Below are 24366 nucleotides of genomic sequence, written 5' to 3'. Positions count from 1 at the left end.
GTTGTCCTGTCTGCTGTGTGTGTGTGTGTGTGTGTGTGTGTGTGTGTGTGTGTGTGTGTACATCTGCTTGTCATGTGTCCCTTGGTGTTAATTACCTGAGGTGTGGCTAGGTGTCTCACCTGCTGTCAGCCACCTGCTCCTGGCCCTATGAATGAGGTCACGTTCCCACCATACCACAGGCATGAAGGCTGCAAATTCTGAGAGCTTTCAGGGCGTCAGGAGGTTGCAGATTCCGGGGCCCATTCCGTGCACCACAACTCTCTGTTCACTGACTCTTCTTGTTCCACCCCAGAGATCCCCACCGTTCCAGGCTCCTGAGCAATCACCTTCTCATGGGATGAGCCACCAGGAGGCACTGTCCTTCTGTCACCTGCTCTGGTCCTGGAGCTGCTCCTCTAGTTGGGGGTGGGGTGGGACAGGGCCATCTGGAGGCCCTTTCTGGAGAAGTGCTCTTACCAGCCCGGTCTCTACTAATCTTTGTGTTTCTTATCATTCATGGCTTTAAAAAAGGTCAAAGAATAAGTGGTAGAGAATTCCAGAAAGATGAGTCAGAGCTCACCCTCTAGCAGCCAGGATCTCCTGGGGCTGTTAGAGATCTTCTGACTGCTAGGGCCACAGAACACAGCTGTCCCCATGGTTTATCCCTTGCCCAGGGCTGAGGAGAGTAAGCTCACCTCCCTTGGTCTAGCGTCCTTATCTCTGTTAATAGGACCTTGGACTGCATTTGCTCTTAGTCAGGTTTGTTTGCTGTCTCTGAGGGTTTCATCCAGGGAGAAGGCTTTAATTCCCAAGGCTTCTGGGAAGAGATATTTGCTCTACATCTGCATACAATTGGTTTCCTTAGAAACCACTGGAATAGATGCTCTGGAGCCTGCTTCAGATTTTTAAAGAGACCCTGTCCTATATCTGGAAGATCTAAGAAACCCACAGAGTGGTTTTAGAGTGTATACAAAGACATTGTGAATATTCATTTAATAAATCAAGACTCCTAGGCTGTGGAATGATAGAGCTGAGGGGTGATTAAATAAATGGCTGTGTGCACACACAATGGGAAATTATCCAGTTGCCAACAATGTGTTTACAGCGGGTTTAATGACTGGGGGAAATGTTTACAATGTAACATTAAATGACTTGCTATATTTATTAGTAGGATGACAGCTGCTATTAATTAGTTAAAATAGGCTCAATTTTTAAATATTTAAATTTAACATTTTAGCACTAAAATTTTATTTTTGAAAATGAAGGGTTTTTAAAAGGTTATGATACTTTCCCTCAAGCATGTTTATACTTTCCAATGGGTTTTCCAGATATGTCATGTTACTTTTTCAGTGAAAAAAAATGAATGAGGACATGATGCTCATAGGTATGTGATGAGGAGGTTTGTTGTAGATATGGAAGAGCACAGCCAGAGACACCTGGAAGGATCCAGATTGAACCAGGTGGGGGAGGGTAGGGGAAGAGAAGAGAGACTACCTGGGAACCCAGAGACCCAGAGGCCAAGAGGCAGAGAGACGGACATGGCCAAAATGACTGTGTTCTCTAGGAATCAGAGAAGCTGGGGAAGGGAAGCCCAGCCCTGGGCTGGAGAATTCAGGGTAAGGGGTGGGGTGTGCCTGCCAGGATGTGTCTGTAACTGGTATTGGTGATGTTGGGAAGTGCCCGCCGTGATGTGGTAATAGGCATCTCGGTTAGCTTCTTGGTCCTGAGTTTGAGACCTAACACTTTTACAGCTAGAAATGAAGTAATCTGGGTGTGGTGGGGCACACCTGCTCCAGAGGCGGAGGCAGGAAGATTGCCGTAAATTCATGGCCACCCTGGACTGCATAGTGAGAAAAGCTAAAAACTAAACAAACAGAAAAGAAAAAGAGAAAGTACACAAGGAATTCGGCTTGTGGGTGTGTACTATCTGGCTCCTTCTAGAGAGTTCCTAGACACTGGTGTGCGAGTAATTCTCCTCGGCCCACAACTTGCCCCACAGGTGTCTGGTACTGAAGGCTGAGGGGGAAGGGAAGCCCCACTCTTACAGCACACCCTGCCCCCTTTCCCACTGTGACCTCATCCACAGAGTGCTTTAGCCCACTGCCCGCCTTGCCCTCTGCCTCTGAGGGCTGGGAGCTAAGGGCTCTGCCCAGCCTTGGGGGCAGGGTGAGTGGGACTCCTTTCCCAGACTTCTGGGTTTAGTAGATCCTTCCTCTGCCCTAAGAGTAGAGAGCACTGTGCAGAGCAGTGGGCCCTCCTGTCACCAGCTGCACTCCCTGGGGACCCTAGTGCTCAGCCTCGCCAGTTCTGGACATTCTAAGCACCGCTGGCTCCTGTGTGGCTCTGAGGGTGAACTTACGCTCCTGTAGGACGTGAGGTGCTAGGATGACTTACAGAGGGTGACATGACTCTCACAGATTCTAGGGTACTTACACATGCGAAATGGTGGCTGGCAAGCACCGCCAACTGCTCACAGATGTGGACTCTTCCCAGTACCAACCAATTACTCTGTGGCACCTGGCTTCCTGTAGACACCGAACAGTTACTTCTAGGTATTCAGGTCTCGGTGGCTCTAAACAATTGTGAACAGGTATTTGAATGCTTAAAGAGGCTAAATCATTGCCTGCTGATGCCAAAATGTTTTGGGCAGCTACTCCACCTGGAAGCAAGGTGACCCAGGGCTGAAATGTGAGGAGCCATGGCAATAGGTTGACTCTCCTCCAGGAACTGCCACAGAGAACTCTGCTTTTTCGTTTGCTTGTTGTTTTGTTTTTCCAATCAGGGTTTCTCTGTGTAGCTCTGGAACTTGCTCTGTAAACCAGGCTGGCCTCGAACTCACAGACCCACCTGCCTCTACCTTCTGAGTGTTGAGACTAAAGGTGTACACTACCACCCTGTGAGAGCTTCTGAGTTTTTATGAGCTTTGTGAAATTGAGGATTTTGAGGCACAGGGAATATTTTCTGTCCACATGTGTTAACATAACACCCATACATGTTTCTGGCCTTTATTAGTGTGTCAGGCATACAGTGTCATGCATTCCTGTGTGTTTGTGTATGTGTGTGTGTGTGTGTAGTATATACAGTATGTGGTGTGTATGTGTATATGGTGTGTGTGTGTATGGTGTATAGTGTGTATGTGTGTGTGTATGGTGTATGTACGTGTATATGTGTATGGTGTGTATGTGTGTGTGTGGTGTATGTATGTGTATGTGTATATGTTGTATGGTGTATATATTGTATGGTATATATGTGTATGGTGTGTGTATGGTATATGTATGGTGTGTGTGTGTGTGGTGTGTATGTGTGGTATGTGTATGCCTGTGTGTGTGGTGTGTGTGTAGTGTGTGTGTGTGGTGTATATGTGCAGTGTGTATGTGTGGTGTGTGTGTACATTGTGTATGTGTATGCCTGTGTGTGTGGTGTGTGTGTAGTGTGTATGTGTAGTGTGTGTGTGCAGTGTGTATGTGTGGGGTGTGTGTGTATATGTTGTATGGTGTATATGTGTATGGTGTATGTATGGTGTGTGTGTGGTGTGTGTGTGGTGTGTATGTGTGGTGTGTGTGTGGTGTGTATGTGTGGTGTGAGTGTGTGCTCGCGCACATGCGCTTGGCTGGCACTCATTGCATTTCATGTAGCCACGACCTAGCACTGAAAGGATGCTCCCAAGAACACTGGACCTGGGTCTTTTGAGGTGGAGCTCATGAGACAAAAAGCCAGCGTCCCAGTGTTAATTCAGTTTCTGGGCTCCATCGGGGCAGGCTCAGTTACAGCGGTGTGCTAATGTCAGATTGTGCCTGTCCACAGTGCAGCAGATTTAATAGCCAGTCTCACTTCGAGACCTCATGTCCACAGCAGCCATTGCTTGCCCACTGCCATCTTGAATGCCCTGTCCTCAGCCAGGTTTGGAGGTGGGTGCATACTAGAAGCTGATTTCAGGTCAGAGTGCTGCATGTCACTGGGCCACCCAGTTCCCATGCTCCCCTGTTTATCTGACACAGAAATTGAGCTGCTAACTCTGGTCCTGGTTGCAGGACACCTCTTTATGGTAGTTAGGGAAGACCTTGAGGCCAGGGACTCAGTACCCTGTGCTGCTCCACAAGGGTCAGCATCACGCTGACAACTCGGCCTTGTCAGAGCAGAGCCCTTATGTGTGCATGTCTATGTATGTGTGTGATGTCTGTGCATATAGAGTGTATGTATGTGTTGTATATATCATGTGTGCTGTGTTCTGCTTGTATGTGTATGTTTGTGTGAGTGTGGTATATGCAGTACATAGGGGGTATTTGCTTGGTGTGTAGTTTGTATAGTACATATGTGCATATTTTGGGTAGTATGTTTCCATATAGAGGTGTGGTAGGTATATGTGTATGTGTGATGTTTGTGTGTGGTAAATTTGGAGTATGTTTGCTTGGTGCATATTATATGTATGGTGTATATGTGTTTACGTGCCTTTGTCTGGCAGTGGCCCAGGTGATGTAGTAAAACCCTACCAGCCTTGTCTAGTTCTCTGAGATTCTGAGGGAGGTGGCTGTCATCCGTAGGCACCAAGCATTTCCTCTGGGAAGAAAGGAGTTGGACATGAGAACTTTCTAGAGCAGCACATCTATGATTTTCACCTGTGAGAACTAACTCTACTATGGCCACCTGGAGCTGCTTCTGCAAAGCCCTAGACAGCCATTTCCTGCTGCTGGCTGCCTTGCTCAGTCACTACAACTGGGGTCTGAGAGACACCCCCCTCCTGGAAGATGCATGTGACACTCTGCATGTTGTCTTGTGGATCAAATCTCTGCCATGTTTTCAGGACCAGGCAGACAGTGGCCATTCTGGGTTCACATGCCAGAATGATGGCCCAGAGAGGCTGGGCCCAAGGAGTGCATCCTCAGCTGCCCTTGCAGGCTCTATGGGAAGCCAAGCCTCTGCTGTAGGCATTAGTCCAGTGCCTTCAAAGAGCGACTAGCTTGCAGCTTCGCGCTCTGGCTGTGCCTCTGAAGAGGGACGACCTCAATGACCTCAGAGCAATGACAGGATTCCTTCTACAGAGGCTGGCAGGCCACAAGGCACTGTGCGGTGGGAGGGCTTCCCTCCCTGGGCTTCTATTAGAGTACTTACATGAGTTAGGAGGGAAGAAAAAGTGAATTGCTTTCTCCAAACACACGCATATACCCTAAATAAGTAGTGCAGCAAACTGAAGGACACCGGGCGTTGGTCCCTGAGACTAGCCAGACTCCCTGGTCTCCTTGTCCCTGAGCCCAGATTCCCTGCCTGTTGCCCACATTTTTTCTCGGGGACTTTCCACACTCACTGAGAACTGGGTGTTTTGCGGCATGTTTGCCTACCTGCCCATGTCCCTCTGTACCCTGCAGTTAGAGTTCATCTGGGCTGGAGGACGCCACCCCAGTGCTGCTATCACTTAGCCAGTTCTGTGTGACCTGGTGCAGGCTCTCAGGGTACTCAGGTGTTAAGTCTGGTTTCCACCAAGGTCTGGCCATGATGGCCCCAGGACTCGGGGCCTACCCTGCCCACTCCTTTCCTCTCTCCCCATTATGGACTTGCTTCTCCTTCAGGAAAGTTTCACTTGAGTAACTTTGCCCGGAATCTCCCACATTCCCAGCTGGCAGCTCTGCAGGTAGGCACACACAGACATTGTTTTCTTCCTTCCCTTCCCTTCCCTTCCCTTCCCTTCCCTTCCCTTCCCTTCCCTTCCCTTCCCTTCCCTTCCCTTCCCTTCCCTTCCCTTCCCTTCCCTTCCCTTCCCTTCCTCTTTCCTTTCCTGGGAATTGAACCTTGGGCCCTGCATCCACGAGGTAAGTGTTTTTGTATCGAGCTACATCCCCATCACTCTTTCCACAGTTACCCCAGCTGATTTAAACTTAAATTTGCCATCCTCCTGCTTCAACCTCCTATGTAACTGAGGTTAGAGGTTGTGTTGCCAGTTCCAACATGATTTTAATAGACGAGTTTTAGACCTATTTTAAATTTATATAATGACCAAGCAAGAAGAACAACGTTCCTGTGTACCTCCCCTTACCTTACACAACACCCTGTTTCCTTATTGGAATCTTCTACATTCGTGTGGTGTATTTGTGACAGTTGGTGAATCAGTATTGGTGTTTTAACATTTGCAAAGTTGATAGTTTGTTTTAGAAGCAAGCCATTCTTTGTTTAAAATTATTTTTTATTATTTTATGTGTACGGGTGCTTTGCCTGCATGTATGTCTGTGCACCACGTGTGTGTCTGGTGCTGCAGAGGCTAGAAAAGAGTGTTGAATCCCCAGGGACTGGAGTCACAGATAGTTATGAACTGGCATGTGGGTGTCGGGTCCTCTGGAAGAGCAGCCAGTGCGCCTAACCACTGAACCATCTCTTCAACCCCTAGAAGCCATCCTTTTATTATATATCCCATTTTTTAAAATTTCTGTGTCCTTGTGTTTGTGTGTGTGGTATATGTAGTGTGTTTGTACTGGTGTGTGTGCATGTGTATGTGCGTGTGTGTGTGTGTGTGTGTGTGTGTGTGTGCATGCACGCGCGCTCGAGGGTCAGAGGACAGCCTCAGGTGTTGGTCCACACTGTCTGCCTTACAGACAAGGCCACTGAGTGTACCAGGCTAGCAAGCTTTGGGAGATTCTCCTGTCACCATCCCTCATCTTGCTGTAGGAATGCTGAGCTTACAGAAATGCTGCCACGTCTTGCTTCACTCGTGTCCGTGGACCCAAACTCAGGTCCTCACATTTACACAGCGAGTACTTTATCCAGTGAGCCATCTTCCCAGCCCCTACATCCTGTGGATTTCTCCCCTGGGGAACTGTTGATTGTTTGTCTGCCACTATAGTTTTGCAGGGAGTCCTGAAGTTGGAATTACACTCTGAAGACTTTTCAGACGGGCTTCTTTCACTTTGCAGTATGTGTTCAAATTTTCTGCATCTCTTCATTCCAACTAATATTCCCCCTTTCCTGGATTTACCATAGTTGAGCCATCTAGTCTCTTCCTAGAGAGCATTGTGGTTGTCTCTACATTTTAGTGTTTATGACTGTGCACAGGTTTTAGTGGTGACATGAGTTTTGAGCTCCTTTGGGTAGGTACCAGGGAGAGCAACTGTGGAATCACATGCTAAGAGTTCATTTTCCTGACAAATGGCAAAGCTGGCGGTGGCGGTGACACTGTTGATAAGTGAGTGTCCTGGTTGCTTCCTTTCCCCACCAATGTTTGGTTGGTCAGCGTTCTGGACCTTGACCATCTCCGTGGGCATGCAAGCCGTGGGACCTTGCTTTGATTTGCATCTCCTGATGGCGTGATGCTGACAGCCTGCCACGTGCTCGTGCAATGGCTGTCTAGAGATCTTCTTGGTGAGGAGCTTGTTGAGGTCTAGGGCCCACTTTAAAATCAGGTTTTTTTCTTGTTGAGTTTTAAGAATTCCTGCAAATTTTGGATACCGGTCTTTTAACAGATATGTTTGGCAAATATTGTCTCTGTTTGTGGCTCATCTTTTTAATTCTCATAACAGCATCCTTTCAGAGCAGAAGTTTTAGATTTTAATAAAACCCAACTTGCTAACCTTTTCATAACCTTTGGCTCTGGGGTTGCATCTAAGACATTAACAGGCTGGAGAGCTGACTCATCAGGTAAAGGTGTTCACTGCAAAGTCTGGCTGCCTGAGACTGGTCCAAGGAGCCCGTGAGGAGGTAGAAGCAGAGACTGACTCTGCAAAGCTATGCTCAGTGGCGTGTGCTCTCCTGTGCATGCACACCCTTCCCCCCTGCACACATTAGTAATACTAAAGTTTAAAACGTCATCTCTAAACCCAGGCTCATCTAGGTTCTCTCATATGTTATAGGAGTTTCATGGTTTTACATTTTGCATGTGGTCCATGATTCCTTTTGCTACGAAGTGTATTAGGTCTCTGTTTGATTCTTTTTCACTCTTTTGCATATGGATACGAGTCATTCATCAGTACTCTCTTCTCCATTGTATTGTCCTTGTTCCTCCATCTCAAGCGGGATGGCTGTGTCTTTAGGGTCTACTCCTGGCTCTGTATTTCATTCCATGGGCTTGATTCCTTGTGACCACACGGCTTGCACCATCGCTGCTTTCCATCATCGCTGGCTTGCAGTGGAGCTGGAGCTAGACGGTGCTTGTCCTTTGTCCTCCTGTGGTAGCTATTCTGGGCCATTTGTCTCTTCACATAAACCTTGAAATCAGTGTGTTTATCTCCATAAAATGATGTGGTGAGATTTCTCTGATGTCATATAGATCCTAGAGAGCAAGTTGGGAACAGCTGACGGCTGACCATATAGAGTCTTCCTGTTCACAAACATGGGTTTTCTTTCTATGGTTTTAGTTGTTGTGATTTCTTTCATCAGCATTTTGTAATTTCCCTTATATTGACCTTCTGTAGAAATTTACACTTTTTTCATTTCATCTTGATGATGTTCCATGTCTTTTTTTTTAGATTTTATTTATTATGTATACAGTGTTCTGTCTGCATGTATGACTGCAGACTAGATGAGGGTACTGATCTCATTACAGATGGTTGTGAGCAGCCAAAGCTCTTAATAACCACTGAGCCATCACTCCAGCCCAGATGTTCTGTTTCTTAATTTTAAGTGTTCATTGCTGGCATATAAAGGGAAATTGATTTTGTGTGTCAACCTTGCTGTCTTGTGTCTTTGTCACAAACTTATGCTTTAGCTCCAGGAGACAGTCATGCCGCCTGTGAATGGTGACTATATGATTCCTTCTTTCCCAGGAGATACTCATTTTCTTGTCTTATTCCACTAGTCAGGGCTTTCACATAGTACTAAAAAGCAGCAGGGAGAGATGTGCTTGCTTCTTCCTTCCTTTTTTTTTTGAGATCATAATTTTCTTGATCTTGGCAGGATTCTGGATTCTGGTTTCTCACTGTGGGAATTTTGGTTCATGGTAAATGCTCTTTGTCACAAGTTTCTATCTGTGCCCAGTTAGTTTTCTAAGAGTTAATTGTGCATCAGATGTGAGTTTTATCAAACATTCACTATGTAATCTTTTTTTTTCTTGAACCTGTTAATGTGTTATGTAAATTTACTTTGAAATGTTGAACCAGCTGTGCATACCTGGAATCAACCCCAGCTGATCATGGTATACACTTCTTTATAGTGTTGGATTGAATCTGCTAGTATCTTGATGAAATTTTTTTGTATCGATATTCACTACTCATGGGAGATTCGGATCAGTGCTTCTCTTGTATCTTCTTTGTCTGGTTATGCATTAGGGTAAGGCTGCTCTTGTGGCATGTATCAGGGAGAATTGATTCCCTTCTCTTTGATGCTTTGAAATAGATTGTGGAGCCAAGTGTGATTTCTTGGTAAAATATTTGATAGGATTCACTAGTGAGCTCATCTGGGTCTGATGCTTTCTGTTTTGGAAGGTTGCTAATTACTGATTGAGTTCTTCAATAAATAAAGGTCCTCTCAAATGTCTGTCTTTGTTTAACAGAATGTGTCTTTAGGGAATTGGTCCATTTCAGGCAAGTTAGTGAAATTTGAGAGCACAGAGTTGTTTAGTTAGATTTAGTATCTGAGTCTTCACATGCAAAGTAGGTTTCTGCTAGACCACACATAGTTGGGTCTCTTTTTTCTTTTCTTTTTTGCTATTTACTCTAATGGTCTCTGCCTTTTAATTAGTACATTTAGGACCCGTTAGTGGCTATTGATCTAGTTTGGTTACTATTTACCCTATCTATTACTGTTTCTTACTCATTGCCATATATATGTATATGTACACATACACACAGCCTTGCTAGAGGAAGTGTGTTTCTGGGAGTTTGTAGCCTCACCCCACTTCTGGTTTGTCCCCTTTGCTTTGTGTTTGTGGTTGAAGATGTCATCTCTTAGCTTCCACCTACGGCCATTGGCTGCTATGACTCCCAACATTATAGACTCTCCCTCTGGAACCATCCACCAAAATAAACTCTTCCATAAGTCATTTTCAGTCATAGTGTTTTATCAGAGCAATAAGAAGTTACTGATATGGTTAGTGGCTTTTGAGTTTACAATGTACATCTATGACTACTCCAAGTCCTCTCTCATGCAGGACTCCAGCTGCTCTTGGTAGAGGAAGAAACAGTATTTTAAGGATTCTTTTCATGCTTCATAACATTGCTGTTTTTAACTTGACTTATCCATAAACAACAGGCATGGTATACATTGCTATTATTTTGAACGAGTACTTATCAGTTAGGTCAATTAAGGGTATGAGAAACAGGAGGCAGTGAGATGGCTCAGTGGGTGAAGGCACTATTGCCAAGTCTGACTTTCTGAGTTCAATCCCTGGGCCAACACGGTGGGAGAGAACTGACTTCTGCAAGTGTCCGCTAGCCTCCACACAGGCACCACGGTGAGACAGACAGACGGGGACACACACACACACACACACACACACACACACACACACACACACACACACACACTGAATAAATAAATAAATAGATAAAGAAATGTTATGTTTCAAAGAGTATGAGAATTAAAACTTTAGGTATTTCTTTAATGGCATCCTTTCATTATATAATTTGCGTTTCTAATCTTTATAATTTTTCTTCCCTCTAAAGGACTTTGTTTAACATTTCTTCGAAATAAGGTACCCTGGTGACTAATTTTCACAAATTTCATCTAAAATATAGAGATTTTATTTTCTTCCACCTTTTGAAGGGTAGTTTTGCTGGACATGGTGGCATACACCTATAACACCAGCACTGGGAAGGAGAATTAAAAGTTCAAGGTCATCCTTGGATATATAATAAGGCCAGCATGGGCTGTGTAAGACCCTATCTCAAAAAGAAAAACTAATTAATTAACTAAATTGAAAACGGGGGCTGGTAAACTGGCTAAGCCAGTGGGAGACACTGCATACAGACCTGGTTATCTTAGCTCCCTCTCAGAACCCACAGAGGAAGGAGAGGAACTACTCCTGCAAGCCTCTCTGACTGCCATATGCACATGAAGATTTTCAAGATTGCTAGACTCAGGATTCCATATGTTCCTGGATTCCCCAAGCCCTTTAAATAGTTTACTACATATTCTTGTTGCTCCCACGGTTTTTGAGAAATTGGATGTAAGTCTATCCTTGCTTCTCTGTAGGTAAGGCACTTTCTTCCTGCCCACCGGCTTTTCTCAAGATCTTCTCTTTGTGTTTGAGTGTGTGAGTGTGTGTGTGCACGTGTGTACATGTGTGAGTATGCACGTGTGCATGCGCATGCACATGCATGCTCACACATGTGGAGGTCAGAGGACAACTTTTGGAAGTAGGCTCCCTCCTTCAACCTTGTGGGTCTTAGGTATTATGCTGAGGCCATCAGGCTTGGCAGCAAGTGCCCTACCCACTGATCAACCTTGCCGAGCACTATCTGGGTATTTTGTTTTTGCTTTTAGTATGCTTTATATTTTCTCTTGAAGCAAGCAGTCTATTTACTTACACCATGCCACACAGAAGGTTTGGCCTTTTATACACACCTGTATGCTTGCCTCTTTTCTGACTCTTCTGGAAGCTGAGATCACGTGGTTCGGTGTGCCCCCCTGGAGCTCCATGTTCTCTGTTACTGAGGCTGTGTTGCTTTAGAACTGTACCCTAGGAAGTGTCCATCTCACACTCGCCCCTCACATGGTGCTGATGGTGACTGGCCGAAGGAGTCAAAGTGTCCTGGGTGACCAAGTCTCTTGCATGGGTTTCCTGAACTTGTGTCACCAGCCAGAGGGTTGGGCTGGATAAGTGACAGTCATTTTTGTCCTGCTGCTGCTCCAGAGCATCCATTCTTGCTGCATTGAGCCAGCACTTGCTTTGGCTTGCGTTCTGTAAGGATTTATCTGTGAGTGTCAGAGAGTACGTATTTGAGACAGGGTTTCACTATGTAGCTCTGGCTGGCCTCGAACTCAGAGATCCACCTGCCTCTGCCCTCCACATGCTAGAAATAAAGGTGTGTGTCACCACCCTCAAACAAGCATCACATATTCAAAGGTTTACATTTCGTTGTGTAGGTGCTAACAAATACTAACTTTGGGGAACAGGGAGATGGCTCAGTTGGTAAAGTGTGCGCTGTGTGAGCATGAGGGTCTGAAGTCGAGTTCCTGACATCACGTAAAAGCTAGATAATGCCTGAAGCCCCATCTAGGGATAGAGTGATAGGTGGTTCTCTGGAGTGGGTGGGCATACCAGCTTACTGGAATCAGTGAGCTGTAGGTTTGGTGAGTGACCCTGTCTCAGAAAGGAAGGTGTCTAGTGTTGGCCTCTGGCCTCCACGAGTAAGCTTACACACATGCAGTCACACCCACATATGCATGCACACACTTGAACATGTGCACACTTGTTTCTCTAATACATACACAAACACATAAAATGCCTGCTATCTTCACCCATGAACTCATGCTGACATGGGCTCCTGCTACGGCTGATGCGTGTGCTTAACATTTGGATAGCAATGTTCCCCAAAGGCTTGTGTGTTGGATGCTTGGGCCCAGCCTGTAGTGTGGTTGGGCAGTGTCAGAACCTTGAGGAAGTGAATGCCAGAAGGTCTTTGAGGTAGTGTCCTGGAAGGGCATGCCCACCCCTCCCCCGCTCTCTCTTAGTCTGCGTCCCAGCTGTGCTGAGGAAGACAGGCTTTCTCTGCTACCTGTTCCCACCATAACCCTGTGCACCACAGGCATGAAGGAGGAGGTGAGTGAGTCTGGACTGTGACCTCCCTGAGCCTGAATAAGGTCTTTCCTCTTTTAAAGCTGATTTTCTCAGGTGTTTGTCATAGCGACAGAGAGCTGACTACCACAATCAGGAACACCCTTTTAACTGCAAGTTCCAGCGGTATTTCTTACTGTGGTGCGTCCTTTTCTATAACTGTGTAAATTACTATTTAGTCACTAGTCAGCCAGATGCCATTTCCTCACACGATTTTTGTACAGAAAATGGTCTTTTCACGGCTACATCCTTAACACACAGCTTCAGCATGACCAAAGTCTCTGTAGGCAGGCGCTTGTGACTCATTTGCAAGTGATCATTTATTTTGGTTTCTGATGTTTTTCGGTGCAAATAGGAAGCTGTTCCATTGTCCTGAATTGTCTTTATTACTGTGCTCAAGAGGACTCAGTGACCCACCCCACTGGCTTTGGGAGGAGTGTTGTCTCTGTGTCTGTGTGGGTGGCAGGGGCCAGCGCTCTTTCAGGCACACACGTAGCCCGCGCTGACCTAGCTTTCTCATTTTGTTTTGAGGCGGAGTCTTACTAGGTAGCTTTGGCTTTCCCCAAACCCACTATGTAGACCAGGCTGGTCTTGAACTTATGGTATTCTCTTGCTTCTACCTCCAGAGTGCTGGCTTGCAGGTATACACACCATACCCAGCTCTCAACCTGGCTTTAATTAGAATAACAAGTGTGGACCTTGCTGCTTTCCAACAAATGGTGTTTTAAACAAGCCTGTAAATGTGATTTTATACTTTTAAATGAGTCAGAAGTCAGATTTCCTGAGTGCAGACCTGGAAATGCCTGTCAGCCCAGTCATCATGAGCATCTTGGCCTGGGGACATCGCTGCTGTGTCCTATAAAGGGAATGATGGTGGCCATGAAACCTGGAGGAACCCATGGTGTCTCCCTTCCTCTGGGAGTGGGTACAGCTGTCTCTGGAAGAGCCTCAGCTAAACCTGAGTTTCTTAGAAAGGCCACAGGGCATTGTCATTGGGGACACTTGAGATGCACCCAACAAAGCACATGGCTTTAGAGCTGAGTGACAGTAAGTGACTCACCTCATCCTTAGGGAAGTGTGGTTTCTACCTGTCATGCTTGGGTTCTCCATAAGCAGATCCATTCTGTAAATGGGCCTGCAGAATAGAATTCCCTGATAAGAAGGCAGAGCCAGATCCTTTGCACAGGCTCCATGGTAATGTGAATACTTCCTGGCCAGCTCGTGTGAATGGCTGGTGTGAATACTTCATGACCCGTAGGATGCTCTGTGAAAGCGAGTGTTCTATAGCGTATGTGAATGTTCCATGGCTGTGTGTATGAATGCGCCATGGCTGGTGTGGATGCTCCTTGGCTGGTGTGAATTTTCTTTGGCTAGTGTAAAATGTTTCATAGCTGGTGTGACTTCCCCGTGGCTGGTGTGAACACTCTGTGGCTAGTGTGAATATTCTGCAGTTGGTGGGAATACTCTGTGACCAGTGTGGATGCTCCATGGTGGGTTTGGATGTGCTGTGGAACTATGCCAGCGTTCCTTGGTCATAAACTTACGCCCCATCAAGCTGCAACCCCAAATCCCTTCCTTTCCCTCCCTCTGACACCTCACTTGTCATGTGTCTCTCGAGACCTACCTGGTGTACACATTTTACCTGAGAGTTGTTATACAGCATTAACACTGTGCATTGGGCTTTTTTCTCCCACTAATCTAGTTTTTTTTCTATTAACATGTGTTGCTGAATATGTAAAGTTTAGGTCGAGTAATGAGTTATGTGTATGATCATATGTGGCTGATTCATTCACCTGTCCTTGGATATTGGATGCCTTACCCACTTTGGTTACTGTATTTTATGAATAGGGCATTGGCAGAATGCTGATTCTTAAACCTTAGTTATATAGCTGAGTGAAACTGCCCGCTCATATTTCATTTTATGTTCATCTTCTGAGGAAGTCAATCTTTTTTTCCTGTGTCTGCACCATTTTACGTTTTTCTCAGTTGGGGAAATTATGGAAGGGTCACAATCTCTCCACCTCCCGCTGGGCGTGAAGTTGCTTCGTGCTGGAGTTTTGATTTGCACTTCTCTAATGACTTGAATGTTCGGTATCGTTTCATGTGCCTGTTGGCTGTTTGTTCATCTTCTCTGGGGAAATGTCTGTTTGAGCCATTTGTTCATTTTAAAACTAGATTATCTTATTATTGAGCTATAATCGTTCTTTATATATTTGGATGTTAGACCCTTACCTGATATGTGATTTTAAAATATTTTTTTCTCTTTCTGTAAGTGGCCTTTTCTTTCTCAACAGTGTTCTTTGATATACAAAAGTGTTTTTTAATTGAACTGAAAAATTCTTTGACGTCTCATTCATACATATAATGAGTTTTGGTCTTTTTCACACACACCCCATTATATGTTCCCTTTCCTTTCCCTCTCTCACTGAAGCTCTTCTCATTCCCAACAAGTCCCTGCCAGTTTCAAGCCCCCTCCTCCTCCTCCTTTCTCGAGTCACTGAGTTTAACTGGAATTTCTTTCACAAGCGTGGGAGAGGGGTTATTTATTGGGTCACAGGCAACTTATCAAAGGTATAGTACTGAAGAAAATGGTACTCCCTGCCCTACCTAGTAACCGGTAGCTGCCAGGAAGGGTGGGACTTCATGAGCCCCTCCCCCATCCATGATGAAATGTTGCCTGGCCCAATCTTAGATGCTCGAAAGTCTTTAATTTTGATAAAGCCCGGTTTATCATTTGTAGCTGCTGCTGCGTATCCCTTTGGTGTTATATCCACTGCCAGATCCAAAGATATGAAGATTTTATTTGTGTTTTCTTCTTATAGTTTTATCATTTTCGATCTTGTATTTGGTTCATCGATTTGTTTTCAGTTAATTTTTGTGTAGGGTGTTGGGTGGGAATTAAGGGGTAGAGATAGGCAGACCCTGGGAACTCACTGGGCAGACAGTCTAGCTAAAATGGTGAGTGAGCTTCAGGTTCAGTGAGAGACCCTGCTCACTCGGGACAGTAAAGTGGAGGGTAATGGAAGAAGACAGCCAGTGTCCTGCCCTGCCCTGGCTTCTACATGCATGCGCACAAGTGTGCACATCTGCAAACCCATGTGTATGCAGTACACCACACACACACACACACACACACACACACACACACACAAAGAACAATCTTTCCTAACTGAATGATCTTACAGCCCTTGCCAAAAATGAATTGATCACTGATATATGGGTTTATTTCTGATTCTATTCTGGTGGTCTATTTCTAGCTAGATGCCAGTGCCACACTGTTTGGGTTACTATGACTTTGTTGTAAGTTTTGAAGTTGTGAAGTATGTATTCTCTTAACTTTAACCTTGTTTTTGGAGATTGTGCTGGTTATTTGGGGTCCTTCACAATTCCACATGTGTTTAAAGTCAGCCTTTACTCTTGTTTCAGCAGTGTACAAATCTTGCCTGTATTTGAGGTACATTTCCTCCAAATAGATTTTCTTTTCGAATATCTGTTGCCAGTGTCTAGAAACACAGCTGTGCGTGTGTGTTAATCTTGCGTCCTACAACTTCTCCCTTTATCTACTAGTGATAGCATGTTTTATATACAAGGTTTCCACATGGTTTTCTGCATATTTAAGCATGTTTTCTGCAGATAAGGATCATTTTACTTCTTTCAGTTTGAAGGCTTTTAATTTAATTGTGTTGCATAATTGCTCTGACTAGCAACTTCTAACATTGTGTTGAGTAGAAGTGGCATCAGCAGGCATCCTGCCTCATTTCAGACCTGGGGAAAGCTTGGTTTTTCACCACTCTGTGTAATATTAGCCGTGAGTTTTTCATATTACACCTTTATCTTCTATTCTTAGTCTATAGATTAATACGAGAGTTGGACATTGTGACACACACCTTTAATTCCACCACTCAGGAGGCAGAGGCAGGCGGATCTCTGAGTTTGAGGCCAGCCTGGTCGACAGAGTGAGTTCTAGGACAGCCAGGGCTACACAGAGAAAATTGGTGACTCTCTCCCAAATAAAAATAAATAAAATTACGATTAGGTGTTGGGTTTTGCAAAGTGTCTTTTTCTGTATCAGTGGAGGTGCTCACATGATCCTTCCTTGTGTTTACATGGGGTGAGGGCATCTTAGGAAAGTGGGAGTTGGTGAGGGACTGGGAAAGAAATGTGACAGAGAAAGGGCCAGGTGAGTTGTGCTCCTTGCCTTTTGTCTCAAGAGTGGATGAAATTTGCATAATTCCTGCTCCTGTGTAATCTCCAGGGTGGGGCCCCAGGGCACACCCTGTCCCTGCAGCCAGATGTGATGCTCCAGAGATTGAAGCATTGGTTGATTTCATGTTGAACTATCCTTGCATTCCTGTGATAAGTCTCACTTGATTGTGGAATACAACCCCCTTAGTGTGCTGAGGATTTTTATACTGCTATTAATAAGAGATGTTGGTCTGGTTTTTTGTATACCTTTGTCTGGCTCTGGAATCAAGATATTATTGATCTCATAAAGGGAATCAGGAGGACTGGAATAAATGATAAGAATCCTTGTCCAGCATAATTGAGACCCTAAATTCATTGCCAGCACCAAAAGAGGGATGGGTAGAATATTTCTTTTCTATTTGTTTTTGAGAAGGGATTGGTATTATTATTATTTTTTAATAGAATTCACTAGTGGTGCTTCTGGGCTTTTCCCATTTATTACTTTACTCGTGTGTGTGTGTGTGTGTGTGTGTGTGCTTGTGCACACATGCTCACACCCAGGCATGTGTCACAGCGCACATGCGGAGGTTGGGGGACAGCTGGCAGGTGTCTGTTCCCTCCTTCCACCTTTTGGGTCCAGGAAATTGAACTCCCATTATTAGGCGGGGTGGTGAGTGCCTTTACCCCTGAGCCGTCTTGCTGGTCTCTGAAGTTTTCTGAGGGAGGTTTTTGTCTGTCAGAGTGTGTACTATGTGTTGCTGGATTGCGGGAATCAACCCCCGGGTTTTAGATGTGCTCAACAAGCACTCTGCTGCTGAGTCACAACTTACTGTGCTGCTTCTGAATTACTTTTTGTAGTTTGTGTGTTCTGGGAATTTCTTCATTTCGCCTAGGCTTCCTAGTTGTTGGTTTGTACATCAGTTTGGTTTTAGTAATCTTCCTGTTAGTTCTCTCTTTTTGTCTGGTCAGGCCAGGTAAGAGCTTGTAAACTTTGGTTTGGTTGATTCTCTCTGCTGTTACTGGATCAGCTTGTACATCATCTACTCCCTCCCCAAGAGATGCTAAAGAAGTCTTTATTTAATGCCAGGTGTGGTGTTAAACACTTTTAATCCCAGTACTGGAGGCAGAGACAGGCAGATCTCTGAGCTCCAGGCCATCCTGGTCTACCGAAGTGAGTTCTAGGACAGCCAGGGCTACACAGAGAAATCCTGTCACAGGAAAACAAAATCAACAGAACAGCAGAGAAGTCCTCACTTGATGTGAAAAAAAGCTCAGATGCAGAGATAGGCTGCCCCATCAGGTGATGTTTGAGGGACACTAGATGTCAGGAAAAGACCCTCCCTTTTCCTGCCCGAGATTGGCAAAGGTCAACCTTGTCCATCATTTCCCAGAAGCCATTCACCTTGTTGTTTGAGACAGGGTCTCTAATTGGGACCGGAAGCTCACTGATTAGGGTAGGTTATCTATCTAGCCAGTGAACCCCTCTGGAAATGCTTGCCTTCACCCCTCCAATGCTGGCATTATACGTATGTGCCACCACATCCTGCTTTTCTTGTATCTGTTCTGGGAATCTGAACTCAGATCTTGGTGCCTGACAGCGAAGCCCTGTACTGACTAAGTCATCTCCTCAGTTCCCATTACTCATTTTTTTTTTGGCTTTTTCAAGACAGGGTTTCTCTGTGGCTTTGGAGGCTGTCCTGGAACTAGCTCTTATAGACCAGGCTGGCCTCGAACTCACAGAGATCCACCTGTCTCTGCCTCCCGAGTGCTTTGATTAAAGGCGTGCGCCACCAACGCCCAGCCCCGTTACTCATTTTTAATAGGTGTAAAGTTTATAGTGGCTCCCTATGAGCCAATACATCATGAGGCCACACATTAAAAACAAAAAAGACAAAAGAACACATTTTAAAAGTTATGCTAAATACAGCCGTAAGCAGTTTGGGAACTTTGACTTTTGATGGATTTCTAGAACTTGCCCCATCTAAAAACCAGCTGCATAGTGCACACTGGTGACTTTAAGAAAGCTAGTTCCCTTAGCCCTTCCTGGGTGGAGACTGGGCTGCCCTCAGGAAATGCTACTTTAAAATATACCAGGTAGCTCTGTTTATGCGTCTGTGCTCGATGGAAGGTTTTCCAATCCAGTGTGTTTTCCAATCCAGTGATTTTTCCCATTTGTGGGATTTACCTGTCCCAGCACCCCGCCAACACAGCTGAATTTTCCCCACATTTGACTGGCCTCTCTTTTCCTTAACAAAGAGTGGAAGTGTCAGAATAGAGCAATGTGTTTCGTTTGCTGGTTGGGGTGTTAGGGAGCCTGTTGGTATTGTAGATTGCATCTTTTGATTATATCCTCATTCCCTAAAAAGCTTTTGGCTGCTGACTGACCAGCGCCAGTAGCTGTCTCCTGAGCAGGTTTTCAGGCCCTGGAAGAGCTCCTGGGAGGGAAGAAGGGGACACATTGGTCACTGTCCCTCAACCTTGCCCTGACCTCCTGAGGCTGAGTGGGACAAGTGGTTGTGTTGTAGCTCAGGATTCTCCTGTCTTCCCAGGTGTGTTCTGTTCCCTAGCTACCACTAGAGAGGGCTGCGCCCCTGGCTCCTAGACACTGCCCTGCCCTCCAGGGTGATGATGGCAGCAGTCCTCACTGAGGCAGGCTTGCTGGGCGAGTGGCACCGCACTGGGTCCTCACAGAGAGCATCTGCACCTGCGGTGCACACTGCAGGCTCGTGTTTGAGGAGGGCAGCTCGGCAGCCCTTTCTCCCCGCTCTTTCTGAGGACCATGGTCCCACACAGGTCTCAGTCCCCTGGATGGCAGGTGCCCAGGGAAACTGACGGTGAGAGTAATTATGGTCTGTCTCCCCCTGTTTCAGCTGTGTTGGGGTGGAAGAGGAGGAGGCACCAGATATCGACATTTATCACTGTCCGAACTGCGAGAAAACCCATGGCAAGTCCACGCGTAAGTACCTCGGCCCAGTGGAACACCAAGGTCCCAGCCCAGTGGCCCTGGTGCTGGGGACCCCCAGCTTAGCTGACTGCCTTCTGATTGACGCTTGCCCTCAGACTCTGCCATCACCAGGGTCTTGCCAGGGCCACACTAGCACCTACAGTGGGCAGGCTAGTCCATGCTAAGTGTGGGCTTGGAGCTCAGGTGATAAAAGGGGTGTTCAGGGCCCCCAGCTCAGCCCAGCCACACATGCACATGTGTATTTGTGGGCAGCTCTGTTGTCCATCCTCTAGGAGCTTGGCTTACCCCTCGTGACGTCCTCGAGGGTCTGACTTTGCCACAGTGCCTACTGTCGTGTGCCCATGCTCCCCCTTCCTGCCCTTGTTCTCTGGGCCCTGCTGTGCAGCAGGTGCTAAGGGAATACCAAGGTGTAGGCTCAGCTATACGGGGCAGTTTCAGACAAGTAGGCTTTGTGTGTGTGCGTGTGTGTGTGTGTGTGTGTGTGTGTGTGTGTGTGTGTCTCAGTCCTCAGGGCTCCTGCCTTTGTTTGTGTTAGAAGCACTCACATACACTACAGGTAGACATGGTCTGGCTGTTTTACTGTTCACATCCCATGCCTGAGGCTGGATTGGTTGAGGTGGGAGGTTAGGATGGGCCACTGGGGGCTGTGTCCAGCTCCTATCCTAGTCATTTTCAAGAGAACATCACCCAGCTACTCAGTACGAGCTGAGAGACCATGTTCCCTGGCTCTGTGTGGTAATTGCTGTAAACACAGAGGAAGATGAGAGAGATGCAGACAGTGGGTGGGGGTAGTGAGGTAGGATGCATGCAATGGGCGAGACACAGGCCTCTCAGGAAGTGGGAGACACAGGCACCAGGGCTGTAGTACACAGGCAATGGATACGGACAGTGCAAGGTCCACACTTCCATTTAGTGAGCCAAGGTTTATCCAAGAATCTGGGAGCATGGAGGCTGGCTCAGCTCCTGGTCAGGCTGGGGCTCGGTGGGTAGGCTCTCCCCACGCCTGGGCTCTGTCTGCTGTCTCTTGGCCCTTCTAAGGCCTGGCCTATGTGCATTGCTGGAATGGTAGGGCAGCTCTGGTCTCTGGTCTTGCCCTAGTACATCCTTAGCATCTGCCAGTTCAGGACTCCTAAGGTGCCTTCCAGGCCTCCCCAGACACACAGCTCTCATGCTCAGAGTGTCTCGATGTTGTGCCAGCTAAGTCACTGATGATAAGGGCAGAAGAAGTATTCTCACTCTCCTGGTACCTTGTTATACGCTCAGTGTCTTCTTTACCTTTATATCAGAAATGAGACAAGCGTGGAGAGCTTCCACCAGGACCCAGAACTGTTCTGTGGGGCCTGGGAGGCTGGATCACAGCAGAGCAGGGTTGGATCAAAAGTCTCCAGCAGCTGTGTTCTTAAGGAGTGGGGGGAAGGCCATGTGTGCTCATCCTGGGTCCCTGGTGAAGGTGATCTGGAAGATGCTGGGGTCACACTCATCTGGATACTTCATAGTGCATCAGGGAGTCATTTCTGAGGAGACTCTAGATAATGGAGAGGAAGAAGTTAGAAGCTGGGGTTGAGCTTCTCCAGCAGTCACGAATGTACCAAGGGGTCCTGCTTGTGGGCTCTTGCCCAGGTAGAATGAAGGTTGGCGGCTGAGCAGCTTGCATCAGTGGTCAACAGTTTGATTCTTTTGGTGCTGTCGGCATCCTCAGAAACAGCATTTGCACAGTGTCAACAACCTATCTCCTGGGAAGGTGTGTGCTGTGCCTCACCAAGACCCAGCCCCTGGGCTTGGCAGGGGTTTGAGGGGAACCTCCACCGTCAGCCAGGAGCCCAGGCGCCAACTCCAATTCCCATTCCTGCCACCAGCTCCCAGGGAGTGCCGTGTGCCTGCATTTGTGCCTACGCACCTGCTTGCTTGTTTTTGCCACTGTAACAAATGCCACAGGCTGGGTCGCTTAAATAGCAGGAAATTCATTTCATGCCATTCTGAGTCCAGGTAAGTCGAAAATCAGGATGTTAGCATCTTGGGCATCTTCTCACAGGGTAGAGGGTGAGGGAGCCTCCTGTGCCTCCCGTCTGTATCATCAAGACTTTAATTTCATCGCTTAGTCTCCTCCAGGTGCCCCACTTCCTAATCACCTTGAGGACTAAGGATTTCAACACACAGATCTGGGGCCCAGGCCAGTCAGAGCATGCTCGAGTGTGTGCGCACAATGTCCATCTGCGTGCGTACTCACAGGGGGCTGTGTAAACACGGCAGTTCAGATTCTCTGCTGCTCGGAGAGTCTTGTGCCCCTGCAGACACCGTGATCCAAGGTCCTAGCCCTCTCTCTGCCGGTGTAGTTTGTTTTAAGCTGAGTGTCTCTGAGCACTGTGAGCGGTGCCTGACTGTGACATGGTTTGGTCATACTTCCCTCCCCAAAGCCTCAGTGACAGAAGGCCCTCCCATGCCTGGTGGAGTCAGGAGCCAGGGCCTTCCATGCAGCTTTTTCCTCACTGAGCGGCAGCGGTGTGGGTTCTAGGGCTCAACTCCACACAGTCTCTGTGTGTTCTCTGGGGTGATTTTGGCCAGTGTGTGTTAGTCAAGGCCACGAGACATGTTTATCTGACCAAGGAAAGTTTGGTACAGGAGTCTCAGGCTCCTAGACATGAGCCTGGCTGCTGCAGCTCTGAGTCCAGTCTGTGGCACAGTGTACTCAGCTGGCTGGTGGGACCACTCCCCATCCCTAACTCAGGCCTCACTGTCATGGCCTCTGTGGGCTTGGGGTGAGAACCCAGTCCCCAGCACTGCCCTCTGTTGTTCAGAGGACCGTATGACAGCTTCAGTACCAGGGCCTATTTGACATCCCTACACCTCAGGCCATCTTCACTGACTGGGGAAAGAGGAATGGGAAAGGGAAGGTCCTGACAGAAAGGTAGCAGCTCTTCGTGTGGAGGCCAAGCAGGATGTGTCCTCCCACCCTGGGTGCCTGAGTGAGGAGGGCCAGGCTGGAGTGCAAGTGTGACGGCCATTGCGAGAGGCGGGGATGAAGATGGGGAGGTGCGGTGCGGCCTGGAGGGTCTGTGGGAGAGGTTTTGGGTTTGCTGTGTTTGTGAGCTCTCTGGCTTCCGTTCTGCCCCCTGTGGTGCCCAGCTGGGTTGTCCTCTTATAGGTGTAGGGCCTCCAAAGTTGGGTGGGAGCTGTGCTTGGAACAGACCCATCTCTGTGTCCTCTCCAGTCAAGAAAAAGCGGACCTGGCACAAACACGGCCCTGGGCAGATGCCGGACATGAAGCCAGTGCAAAATGGCAGCCAGATCTTCATCAAGGAGCTGCGGAGCCGAACTTTCCCCAGGTAGGTGACCTTCCATAGGTGGCTGGACTGTCCCCATCCTTACTCAGGTGGTGGGCCTTCACTGGGTGGTTGGATCTTCTCCAGGTGAGCTGCCTTCCACAGATGACTGGCTTTTCTCAGTTGGGCAGACCCATCTGCTGAAGCCCCGCCCCCTCCATCTTCTGATCACCACACCCATGTGTGGACCGTTCTCTCGGTGCTCATGTCTTTCACTGGGGACTCCCTTTTCCAGGAGAGCAAAGATCCAGGAACCTGTTGTGGAGGCTGGAACCTCAGGCCTTCCGTAGACGGGTCACTTCTCTCCTCTGCCCACACCTCCTGAGGACACACGTTGGCACTGCTTTTCTTCCTCTGGTGGAAAGTGCCTCTCTCCTTCCTGGTGTCTGGCCACCTGCTTCATGCCCTTCGCACCTGGCAGAGGCTCTTGCCTTCCTTCTATTGCTACACCCTTGTTCTTTCTGAGGTCTGGCAAAGAGCAGTTTCAGGAAGCTGTTCTGGGTCACCGCAGTTGTGAGTCTGGTTCTGTCTGTCAGACAGAAATCTTCATTTCTCTCTTTGGAGGGATAATATCACTGCACAGAGAGTTCTCAATTACTGGGTTTCTTTTGATGCTTATTATGTGATTTCATGAGAGCAACTGAGCCGTTTACTCGCTCCTCTGAGTGGAGTGCTGCTTCTCCAGCTCCCCTGACCTTCACTGAGATGCAGTTCACTTACTATAACATGCTTTTATAAAGTTCAGGAGCTCTTGATATGTGTGTGCATGCTCACAGATGATGTGTGTGTCCTCACAGGTGATGTGTGCGTCCTCACAGGTGTGTGCATCCTCACAGGTGTGTGCATCCTCACAGATGATGTGTGCATCCTCACAGGTGTGTGTGTCCTCACAGGTGTGTGCATACTCACAGGTGTGTGCGTCCTCACAGATGATGTGTGCATCCTCACAGGTGTGTGTGTCCTCACAGGTGTGTGCCTACTCACAGGTGTGTGCATGCTCACAGGTGTGTGTGTAGTCACAGATGATGTGTGTGTCCTCACAGATGATGTGTATGTCCTTACAGGTGTGTGCCTACTCACAGGTGTGTGCCTACTCACAGGTGTGTGCATACTCACAGGTGTGTGCATACTCACAGGTGTGTGCATGCTCACAGGTGTGTGTGTCCTCACAGATGATGTGTGCATCCTCACAGGTGTGTGCCTACTCACAAGTGTGTGCGTCC

At 47.2% G+C, this 24366-nt stretch overlaps 1 protein-coding gene across 1 annotated transcript in view; it reads left to right on the top strand.

Moving 5' to 3' along the window:
• The window catches only part of Phf2 (PHD finger protein 2), a 72224-nt gene that overhangs the window by 17458 nt on the left and 30400 nt on the right, over window positions 1-24366 (top strand). Inside the window, exons 2-3 of the mRNA XM_040755944.1 lie at window positions 19729-19814; window positions 23032-23146. Of these exons, the coding sequence (XP_040611878.1) occupies window positions 19729-19814; window positions 23032-23146 (201 nt within the window). The remainder of the gene's footprint in view (window positions 1-19728; window positions 19815-23031; window positions 23147-24366) is intronic.

The sequence above is a fragment of the Mesocricetus auratus genome, unplaced genomic scaffold, assembly GCF_017639785.1.
Source record: "Mesocricetus auratus isolate SY011 unplaced genomic scaffold, BCM_Maur_2.0 Super-Scaffold_100013, whole genome shotgun sequence".
NCBI lineage: Eukaryota > Metazoa > Chordata > Mammalia > Rodentia > Cricetidae > Mesocricetus > Mesocricetus auratus.
This window is presented reverse-complemented; position numbering and strand designations above follow the sequence as displayed.